General features: G+C 40.5%; 1 protein-coding gene across 2 annotated transcripts; it reads right to left on the bottom strand.

The window, feature by feature from the left end:
* Positions 1 to 184: 184 nt before the first annotated feature.
* On the bottom strand, positions 185 to 11941 carry frmd8 (FERM domain containing 8). Of its 2 annotated transcripts, XR_011585415.1 has the most exons (12): positions 11817 to 11941; positions 10665 to 10762; positions 10386 to 10553; positions 9924 to 10025; positions 7345 to 7403; positions 7055 to 7221; positions 4885 to 5100; positions 4656 to 4779; positions 4367 to 4516; positions 3511 to 3739; positions 1961 to 3388; positions 185 to 1924 (listed from the first exon to the last, which is right to left on the bottom strand). XR_011585415.1 is itself a non-coding variant. In XM_070843821.1 (11 exons), exons 2-11 carry the CDS (start codon positions 10753 to 10755, stop codon positions 3276 to 3278), a joined length of 1419 nt encoding a protein of 472 aa, XP_070699922.1. In that variant the 5' UTR covers positions 10756 to 10762; positions 11817 to 11941; the 3' UTR covers positions 185 to 3275. The 2 variants fall into 2 exon arrangements, 1 of the variants encoding a protein (XP_070699922.1); XM_070843821.1 differs by having other exon boundaries at positions 185 to 3388.

The following is an 11941-nucleotide window of genomic DNA, read 5'->3' as shown; positions in this document are numbered from 1 at the left end:
ACACTGTCAATGCTGCCATTACAACTGTAAATATAAATGAACACTACTGAAAAGTGCATAAAGTTTGGTTGATTTAGTCTGATCATCTTGAAATGACACTGAGATGCTGAGGATGGAAAAAGAAAAGAGAGACATTTAAGCCTGAAAAAACACAGAAACAAAGCCAACAGGCTTCTTCTTCACAGAAAGCAGTTTTCATTTTATTGGTCAAAGATTCAAAACCTGACAAAGGACTGTACTTTGCATCATGGATAACGCTGTAATAGTGTGATTTGCTTTAGGTATTTTTGAGGTTTTTAGTAATTATTTATAGGAAATAATAGCTTTTTGATGCATTTCCACAGGAGTGCTCACAAAGCAACTGTCTAACACACCTGCACATTGTATTGCCAATATTAAACGGTAGAATGCTTTTTAACCTCTTATTACATACACCTAGTTGAGATGTTACAGGAGGTCTCAGTGACTCTCAGCAGTGAGTGGTTGCTTCCATTGTAAAACGAATCTACAGCAAACCTGAGCAATACACATGGCAAAGGAAAGGTTTGCAGGAAAAAGATGATGGTTAATGGGAGACTAAGAGCGGGAGATGGAAATGCAATGCTAATTTAAACCCTATTGCTTCAATAAAAAAAAAATCACACACAAGGTAACGACATTAGTGAAAATAAGTATGGCTTCAGTATACCGAAGGCTGTAGGTAGTGATGTACTAAACACATTTGTTAACTTGATGGGCCCACTGTGCATCGGTTTATTTAAAAAAAAAAAAAAAGAAGCATAATCAGACATATTTGAATGAAGGCAGAAATGACCACTCCACTGAGAGGAACCACAACACACACTGTTCAACAGCAGCCCAGTGTAGTTATCCAGTACATCAATATGCTCACAAATCAGCTAGGAAAGGTGAAATGTATGGTCTAGTTGAAAATGTGGGAAATATATTACAAAACACCATTCATTTTTCCAAAACATAGCAATAACAAAAAAAAATGTTCATTCCTGGTTTCATTCAGATGCTAACTCAGTACAAACAAAAAGGCACTTTTTTGCATCTGCAAAGTGACTACTTGAGAAGACGATGCCTATAATGACCTATTTCTTCACTTCATTGTGTACAAACACCAGCAAGTATATATATGAAAATGAAAGTAAAAATATTCTCTCATAAGAGCTAACAAACTATACAAAACATCTGCAGATGTAAAAGATTTATAAACAGTGTATTAGTATTAATAGTGCAGTATCACATGGTGTGTAGTATGTCGGAATGCCTATTCTACAATGTGACATGCATAGTGTAAGTTAGCAACAATATACTGGACTGCTGCATTTTGGGTTACAGACAGTAGCTGACGTATAACAAGTCAAAGCATAGAAAAGTAAAAACGTCCTGCAGTTTGCATGCTCAGGGGAATCGGGAAGAATAAATGACGCCCCCACGTCTCAAATCAGGACATATGTTCAAGTGGAAGGCAGTTTTCTGGAGACGTTTACCGTCTTTGATGGCCATTAGTGAGGTGAGCTTGTTTGTGGAGACAGAAACTGTCTGCATCAGCATTAGGTTGAAGTTCAGAGACACCTGGAGGACTCTGCTGTGTGGTGGAGAGTTACGGTGGCGTACTGTGTTGCAGCATGTTAGTCAGGCTTGCTTTGGTGTTCAGACTGAGAGTTCAGCAGCGGAGTCATTGGTCAGCTGATCTGTGCCAATATGCACAGAGCAAATAGTCCAGTGAAACCCATGTATCTCAGAGTTTGGATATTTTTCATTTTTCAGATAAAGTAAAGCATTCAGTGCTCTTTAATGGGTTAAGAAAATATTTTTTAAATCTAAATAACCCATTAAACTCATTGAAGTTCAAAGCTGGAAACAGGCGTCAATGACACTTGTTCCCCCGTCTTCTTTAAAATGTCAACAATGACTGTCATGACTGTAGTCACAATGAAAACAATCAAACAGCTGACCACAACTTAGGCATGTAGCTGCAGTTTGAATTTGTCACTTGTTTATATGTCATTGTGTATAAAGTAGTGCTGAGAACGGCCAACAGGGACGTGTCTTTTAGTTTAGTCTCTCAAATGAGAAGTTGCTCAAGTCCGTTATTGCATCAGTTTTTCTTTGCTAAAAAGTCAATTCAAGACCTGAGCATGGATGTCAATCATACTGATGCCCATTAGTCTGAATACTGCATGCTAACTGGATAATTACTGGGGAGCATTAACAGCAAGGTATGGTTCACTAATTGCTTATGTTAAGAACTTTTATTAGACCACTTTTTACTAACTTACTGTGTGATTTGAGTATTTTTGGCTCTAATGTGATTCTTTTATTAGCGAAAATCAATTCATTTGCCCTCGTGAGGACTGTGAAGGTGGAATTTTAGCCCCCACAAATAGAGGCCATTTTATCCTGTTATTTCACACGTTTAAACTACATTCACGCAAATCTGCTTTTTACAAACAAAAAGTGGAGTGCTCCACCTCTGTGCTTTCTTTCCACGATAACCTGCGGCAAATATCAGCTAATATTAATTCATTATGCTCTTAAAATCACATACTCACAAGAAACTCCCACAGCAGAGAAAATGTGCTCCCATAAGGACTCTTAACGGCGACCACTGAAAGTTTCTACCAGTACTTTCCTAACGTGTCTTTCCTCTCTCATAAGAACAAGGCACTGCCAACGCGCCCTCAGCTCGTCCCCTCAAAGTGTTTGTCATGCTGTGTAAAGACTCTGTGGTAACTCAAAATGGTTACAAAATGTTATATGGGGATGAACTGTGATGCTCATGATGTTCAACACCCAATAAGCGTTAAAGTAAAAAGAGGTAATGCAGTGGTTATACTCAAATGAGGTTGTAGATGTTTGAATAAAAGCACTGAAGCGGCTCCAGAGGGCTGCAGAAAGGCCATGAGATATAATACAGCCATCGACTGGAGTCGCTGTCTGACGATTTTTCTAAGGCTTGACTTTTGAAGGAGGTGCTCATATTTTCTTTATGTAAGGCCATCTAATGTGTAGCCACTTCAGTTTAACCTTAGAAACATTGCTGTTAACAGATCCTTTTGTTCACATTACTGTACTCTCTTAATATACACAGCTTCAAAAGATAAATATTGTCACTCACACTTAGATCCCTCGCTTGGTCCTTTGCGTGTTCATATATCATCAGTTAAATGTCTCAAGCTTGTGTCAAGTCTTTTCTTTGAATCTCAGTGTAAAATGTTCAGGTTTGGTCTTTGAGAGGTGTCAGGCAGAGCTCATCAGTGTGTTTAACCCTGCTCCAGACTCTCCGTCACTTGCACGGCAGAGTACGCTGGTGTAGACGCCTGGCGGGTGAAAAAGGACGCGGCTCTTTTCGGCTTCAAGCGTTTGATTTCTTTTCCTGAAAGACAGTGGTGACAGATATTGGAACATTACTCCAGGTGATGCTACTACAGGCGTAGAAGTAGCTGACTGTAGAGGGAATACAATAGGCGGACTACTAACAGCCAACATCAGACTTACCATTGTCCACATAGCTGATGGTGTTAAGTGAATGTACCCGACTGCAGAGAACGCTGCTCTGCCTGCGCAGCATCCCGCGCCTCCCTCCACGTCCGTTCTTGTTGCCGCCATCTTGCCCGACGGGGTGCTGAGACAGACTCGCCTCGCCGTCCATTTCAGCTGCAGCTCCTCCCTCAGACACAGACTTCAGCTCCACACAGAACTCAATAAAGCCGCTCATTAGCTCCGCCTGGTCGACAGAAAAAAAAAAAAAAAAAAATCTAATGATGATGTCTGAAGTACAAATGGCTGTACTTGACTTTCTGATGGTCCATTAGTGAACGACAGGCATATAAAAGGGTGTTGGATTAGGGCCTAGTGTGATTATGTATTACATCTTCACCATTATGTAACATTTATTCACCATCTGCTGGTCTTTTTAATCCGACAAGCAGAGTGATATATGAGTGAGTGCGAAATATATTTTGAAATCTATATTCAGCACTAACACCAAGTGTTACGGGCACAGCAGCTGCCCTCGATCCAGAAGCTCTCAAAAACACCAGATGCAGGCCGCTCTCTGGAGATGGCTGCGTATCCCGACTCCTTGTTGAAAATATTTGAAGTGAGGCACACATAAGAGGACTACATCTGTCATCCTCTTCAGCGGCAAGATGGTCTCAAACTGATGTATAAACTACAGAGAGGTCAGCCGCGACAGGTGCCACCCAAAAAGGCCAATCATCACAACACCCTCAACAAGTTATGGGAGAATTTCAAGCCATGGCACATAATGGTTGACATGGTTGATAACGCCACATCATACAGGTGTTGATGTAGGTACAGGTATAATCCTATCAGCCAAACATTTTCGTACTTGTTTTGAGTAGATCTTTAGCAGCTTGTTGACAGGAGTGCCGTCTTCCTCTCCATCAAACTCCAGCCACAGAATGTGCGAGTCCCCCTCCTCCTCGGGGTAGCTGTGGTCCCACGAAAGCTCATTAAAACGAAGGCCAAGCAGGACGTGCTGCAAGAAAATGTGTTCAACAAGAGCAATCAGGTTAGTTTTAGTCATCTCAGTCTGTGCGCGCACACAAACACACAGTGGGAAACTCAGCATCGTGTTGTTTTACAGAGCAGTCAACCAAAGACACTCCAGTGCTCACCTTCTCTTTGACATCCATCACGTAAACCCCCTCCAGGCAGATCCCAACATTGACAGCTTTGCGTTTTCCCCTTTGGAGAATCCCTTGTGCTGGTTTGTCAATCTCCCCAATGAAGAAAGCACACCTGTTTGTGTGGTTAAGGTGACATAAACTTAACAAATATGTGGTGATTTGAGGTAAAATTAACTTTTGTGGACAAATATAAAAGGCTCATTAGACAAATTCTTACCCATAATAAGGCAGAGAGTGACATGTGTTGAGGTACTGGTGTAGGAGCTGTGTTGGCTCAGGAGAGTTTCCAGCAGATGTGCTGATCTTTGTGTACGCCTCTAAGAGGTTCTGCTCCAGCCCGGCCTGACGGCTCGACTTCCCCCTCAGAGTGGAAAACAAACCTCCACTCCCCATGGAAACGTGTGCGGGCAGAAAAGAAGACAGCTTCTTCTCTCTGTGGAACGCAGACGAGACGAGTTTATATTGTGGATTTAGTGCATCGGATCTGTGCAAATCTGGGCTCAAGACTATTTACAATTAATTTGCGAACATGTACTGGTAAATCTCATGTTGTCCTTTGCTTCAGTTGCTCGGTCTTTCTGATTAACTTGATGCTGAAACAACCTGTTGCATTAATGCTATCTACATTCTTGTGCTATTGTGCTGTGCCATCATCAAATCATCTGTTTTCTTCACTCTATCAGGTATTGCAAAACCCAGTGCTGCACATTTTCTTTCCTCAATCACTCTTTTTTTCCCCTTTCAAGCTCTTCCATTTAAGTGTTTGTTATGCTATATAATGATGCGGCTGGAAACGTATTAGCTAATCCACAACCAGTGATCATAATAAAAAGCATGATTCCATTAGTAGATATCAACATTGTATGTCATATCTTGAGAGTTTGATACTGAACTGTATGTAAGACATGCTAAACATCATAATTTATGATGGGTCGAGGATAAACTCAGTTACTTCTTTCATGTCATCTCTTGTTAGGGAGGCTTGGAATATTAAATTCAGTTTCATGGTCAGAGAAAAACAGAGAAAACAGGAAGTTATTTTTGGACTGTAGGGAGGGAGTGCTAATGCTCACAGACACTGAATTATCTCTTTCACTTTAATAATCATTAAAACACCCTATAAAGACATTATTACAACACTGTAAGCAAACCAGTATGAGACATCCTCATAAAAATCTACACAGGAGTATTTTACTGCTAACTGTGGAGAATTCAATTCAATTCAATTCAATTTTATTTGTATAGCCCAATATCACAACAGAGTGCCTCATAGTGCTTTACAAAGTTCACTGAAATAAACAAGTGTAAGCGAACAAACAATCTAATAAAGAGTCCAGCAGTCGAGAATCTGCAATGTGTGTTGTGAGTACCTTCAGTAACAACAGTTACTATGCTCCTTTAGTTTTGCAGTATTACATAAGTACCTATATTTCTCCCTTTAATCACAATCAAGTCTCAAAGACTCAAAAAGGTTTTTCAAAGGAACAAAACACACATTCCTATGATCCTCCCTCTCCAATCAAAAATGTCATTTTGTGCATTCTCGCACTTACAAACCAACTAGTAATTGAAGAAAAAACTCTGCCATGACACAATATGACTGTTATCAACTTTCAAAAAAAAATGAAAGCCTCCTCAAACAAAAGCAGCACTGTTGACCTTTTTCACAAAGCCTCTGGATTTTCATCAAATGGCAACATGTTGTTGCTGATTGCGCCAAAGTACTTGAAGCTGCTCAATCTACCAGCTGCCCTTTAGAGAATGTGGGCTGAGACACATGAGTTTGGCTGAGCTTTTTACAGAGTCATTTTTTCTAGTACATTAAACTGAAGCGAAGCGTCCTCTCACCCGTTGACAAAATGAACAGCGGGGGCCATTACATCTACATTTTCTAAAAAGGCAAACTACAACTAAATCAACTGTGAACTTCACAAAATGTTAATTTAAGCAAGTGCCTGAGCCAAAGAACAAAAAGTCAAGTAGGATTGTGTGTTGACATGTGTTGTCATTATGCAAAGTAATGATTAGCTTCCCAGAAAATGACACATTTTCAAGTTAGCATCAGCGTATGTGCTTATGGTTACACCACAGCTCATAAAACCAGCTTTAAAATGTGTATTTTAGGACTTAGATCAACCAGATTTTTCCACAGATTAAACCAACAAGAAATAACATGTTAACTAATAAGCTTTATGGGTGCTGGTATGTGTATGTTGTTTCCTTTGGACAGAGTTGGTTGTTTCCCACTTTAACCAGCCTTTATGCTAAGCAAAGCTAACCATCTCTGAAGCCTTACAAAGAGTGGTCTCCATCTTCAATGCGATTACCTCTAGAATTTAAAGCACACATTTGGGCGAACATTTTCTTAACCAACCTTTTTAACTAACCTTATAGTAGTAATAAATTGTTGACGGTCAAGACCAGTGCCCTCGTCCAGAGCAAGAGACAAGGCTCCCAGACCCATCCAGTGCTCAGGATCGCAGGGGTATCGACCCGTGAGGATGTTGCTCCTGGCCTCCTCATACAGAAGCCTCAGCACACCCTCATCATCAATCTGCACAGGAGTGAGACGATTATCCAACAGTTATGAGGAAAATTAGCTCAATGTATGACAATGTCTTCATTATTCACACAAACATTAATGAAAGTTCTTGCAGTGAATCAGGGTTATTAGTACCTGCAGCTCTTTAGATTTAGGGTAAAACACGTTCCGACGGTACTGGAGAAAAGGTTCATCTGAGGAAGAAGCAGAGGACAAAGGCGCATTAGGGTCAGGCAACCATCTGGATTTTCAGTTCGTCCATTTGTCACTGGGTGAGATTCAATCCGACCGCCCAGTGAAGCAGTGACGGTCTAGAGACAAACACTGTGGTAGATGTAGAGGTATCATCACCGAAGCCCCCTCAGACTCGCAGCCCATGTACTGTGGGTGGAAGCCCCATCCACTCCACAAAACAACATACTGGCATTTAAGTGATTATGCAATACTGGCAACACTTGGTGATACTTTTTTTGTTTTATTAGTGTTAAGCTGTAGCTGTTGTGTTTTTTTGGCACAGCAGTGTCACCAGTTCTTCTTAGAGGACCTGCTACACCACAAACAAACAAGTGTGGGCTGTCAAAATCATCACAAATAACAATAGACTTTGAGTCCGTGTCTGACACCTCATTTACAACTTATTACAACTGTGTTACAGTTCATCACAAGCCCATTATGGGTAACAATTTTGACAGAGCAGTAACCAACATTTCTATATACTTTGTAAGAGTTCTAACTTTCGTGTCACTTCAGGTCTGTCTTCCTGTGAAATCACCTTCACAGGACGTTATATCCTTGACCACATCGCTGATATTTTGGGACTGAATCCATTGCAACATATTACACCTAGGAGGTGCTGTAATCCCTACAGTGTCAAAAGGAGCTGGAAGCATCATCATTTTTCATTATCGTAACCAGCCATCACTGATCATTCTTAACAACTGTTGTTATATGGCATCATAATGCAACCCTGATAATGCATCACACATGCATTTGAATGGAGTTTGTATTGAAAACACTTTTCAGATGCAAGACTCGTGTACACTGTAACACATTTAAATGAATGCTACGGAATTTATTTATTTTTTTTACAATTTTTGTACAAACTACAAAATCCTTTTCCTCTACCAGTCGGTCTTGTTTGAGCTGTGGTGGAGGAATAGTAATAAAACAAAGAGGGAATTTTGCACTAAAAAGACCTTAACTATGAAAGATACCCACAAACAGCTGAAGCACCATACTAGCTTCTAATCTTGGATTTAGGGCTGCAGATAATGATTGTGTTCTTAATTTATTAGGATTGTGATTATGTTCTTAATCTGCTGATTAATATTTTAGATAAATTCCTCTGTCATAAAACTGTAAAAATGCTCATCACGATTTTCCTGAAGCCTGAGATAACGTCTGTTTAGTCCAACATGCAAAGACATTCTATTGAACATCAGATAAGACAGAACAACAAATTGTCACATATGAGACTCGGTCCACTTTGCTTGAAAAATGACTGAAATGAAAATTCATTCATCAGCATAATGTTTGTCCATCAGTTAATCAGTTAAATGACAAACCATTTCAGCTCAACTTAGATAAACATGTTTAAGAATTTCAGAATAAGGACTGATGGTTTGGTGACAATAATATTATTCTGTATGGCAGGTTTGGTACTGTCCATTTTACATTACCTTTTTGTTTTCGTATTTGGACAGGGTTTGTCAACATTTGTGGACGCTGCTACACACAAACTGATCAGGTTCACTGAACATCCCTCATCCTAAAAAGGTCTTTAAAAATAATATCAGTACAATGCTAAATATTTAAGGGTAAAAACCTCCTATAATAGCCACTCTACACTGTCCAAATATCTCCTGTCATGTAATGTGGTAACTGTTCAGTTCTATTTCTCAGAGTGGTTTCTCCTCATGTTCCAGCCTTTACTTGGCTTGTTCAGCCACAGGTGTTTATTGCTCATCATGCCAAATCCATCTTTCTCCTTTTACTTATCCCAAACAAACCTGACAGCCTTTTCACCTTTATTTACCCTGAGTAAGCTACTAAGCACCAACAACTCCTAAATAAGCGGTAAATCCACAGGGAGCAGCTGCAGAGGAAGAAACTGGCTGTGCTTGGCATAGACACAAACTGTGTTAGGAAACTGTGTTTCTGAGAGGAACCAGCTTCAGGCAGGACACCAGGGGTGCATTTACTGTACTAACACGGTGATAACTTCTAAAACTAACACTTGCATGCAGCTAGAAAGTAATCACATTTCTCCGTTACATGCCACCATATCTTTGAACCAAAACTGGGTTCTTTTATGTTGTAGTGGACACAGTGTATGATGGTGCAGGCTGTCTGTTGTCGTGCTTTTTGAAGTTTTAAAAATGAGGGAAGACTGAAGGGACTGCAGTCTTACCCGACATGAGTTTGAATATTTCTTCATTTCAGTTTCATTTGTACACTGAATCATCACTTATGGCACATCGCTGCAAGTACTTCTATCTTGAAATATCGCTGCCGACCTTTTCCAGTCAGAGTCCTTCTCATGCACAAGTGCTCTTGTAAGTTCTCCATTAGGAACCTGGTTAAGTGTATACATGGCAAAGAAATGTTTCTATAGCAGAAAGTCCTGTAATCCTCATATTGGTAAAAGAAACCAGGAATCTTGTTCAGTTTATTTAGTGAATATAAACACACCAACATACAGACTAAACTCTTACCTTGTGAAATATCTTCCTCTGAGGCCTCAGTGAAGCGATACAGCAAGTCCTGCCACTGCCGGCACAGTTTGTAAGGTTGATGTCTTGCCTTCAACTGCAAATCTGAGGAGTACGGAGGAGGCAAATGTAACCCAGTGAGAGCTGCCTGTTTTCCTGCTCTGATTCATTTGTGGTTAAAGGGTAAATCACTCGGTGGCTTTGCCTTTGAAGCAGCCATTTACTCTTCAAAGTAAAAGCAATCATTTTGTGTAACTGACATGATTTTTTAACTAAATTATTCCTGCTGCAACAGTTGAATACATAATCCTGACTACCACCCTGCCAAAAATATCATACATTATGTAATGCTTTGTAGCCAGCCTATAATATTTTTTAAGAAAGAAGCATCCATATCAACACTCTCATGTCACAGCACTCCCAGGTGAACAGTTACAGTATTTGAGTGCAAAAAAGCCTTCTTACCGAGCAGAGGAGAACAAAGCCAGAAGGCAAAGGCATCTTGTGCAGATTCAGGAATATTAAGAGCCTCACGAACACTGCGGCCCAGCTCCTGCACACTGACGCTGCCAAGCCCTTCTACTGATAAATGTACTGCACTGTCACCAAACAGGTATACAAGCACATCTTGAGCTGTGTGAAAAAACACAATTAAACATAATGAACCAAGAAAATATATACAAAATTACAAAGACACATAAGGCAAAGTGCTTTTATCCTACATATATTTTTACTGCACCATACCACGGGAAAGCGTTGCAGAGGAAGCAACACTTCCTCTTTGTGAGTGATCATCTGATGAATCTGGAGGAAAACTGCAGTCATCTCCTTCCATCTCTAATCTGAAACACAACGACCAAACTCACAATCAGTCACAATATGCAGTGTACATGGCAACATAACCCGTACATCAAACCATATTTTAGAAACGGTCTGAAAATGTCCGTAAACTCCTGGTATGGAAAACCAAGGTATGGAAACTCCTGTAGCACACAGGACCGGGAGGGACTCATTTGATCAAAATGTGCAGTGGGATGGAACAACAGCAAAAATCTGATATTTTGTCAACAGTGAGCTTCATGATCTCTTAAACCCAAGTTATCCATGTACCGCTGGTGAGACCAATAAAGAAATGTAAGTATGTGTATGTAGTGCTCATACTAACATTTGTCTCATGTGCCTTCAAATGAACGCACAGTAACTGCTAGAGATGACTACACAGACATTAACAACATCAGTATTCTCACTGACACATGCCACCTCATCCACTTCCTTTGATCATGCTTTAATAAACAAGTAATCAAGCTAATTTAGCCTATGTCTCACTCCGCACCAGCGCCACCATGTGGTATACAACTAGAAAACGGGCAGTACAATCAGCACATCCCAGTTGGCTGCTGTTGACCTCATCCTGTTGAACTACAATGATCGTTTAGCCCATCAAGTGATTGTTATCCAGCTCCATTCACATGGCTTTTAATAGGGGGCCGAGCATTTACATACCAGCCTAAAACAGAGAGGAAGTACAAAGGCATAACACAATGTCCCTAGGCCCATGGGAGAAGGGCTAGCTAGCTACCCAAGTTTAAGTGGACTGTCCTACACACACCCAAACAAACCCACACAATGATATATGTCAGGGAGCTATTCAACGCCACTGTCTACATGTAATTCTGTTAGCATAAGCTAAAAGGAGAGGGAAGCTAGTATTGACATTGTCATTAAAAGTTACTGCGATATAGCGTAAACAATACACTTCCTGTCATCAGCTGATATCGATTTTGTCACTTCGGTGGTTGCTGAGCTAACCAGCGTTACATTTTGGTGTTTCAGCCAACAGCCCGACACACTGTTGGTAGTAAGTGAAGAAGCAAAATGTCTCCGTTGTCCACCTACCTGCCGCTTCTGGTAGATTTCCCTCCACTTGCGGCTTGTTCTCTGGATGGGCTCTTGCTAACTGTGTAGATATCGTAGCTAAATGCATGAGCTAGTGGAGGAGTCGCTGTTTTCCCCTGGCTACA

Source organism: Pempheris klunzingeri, chromosome 14, assembly GCF_042242105.1.
Source record: "Pempheris klunzingeri isolate RE-2024b chromosome 14, fPemKlu1.hap1, whole genome shotgun sequence".
NCBI lineage: Eukaryota > Metazoa > Chordata > Actinopteri > Acropomatiformes > Pempheridae > Pempheris > Pempheris klunzingeri.
This window is presented reverse-complemented; position numbering and strand designations above follow the sequence as displayed.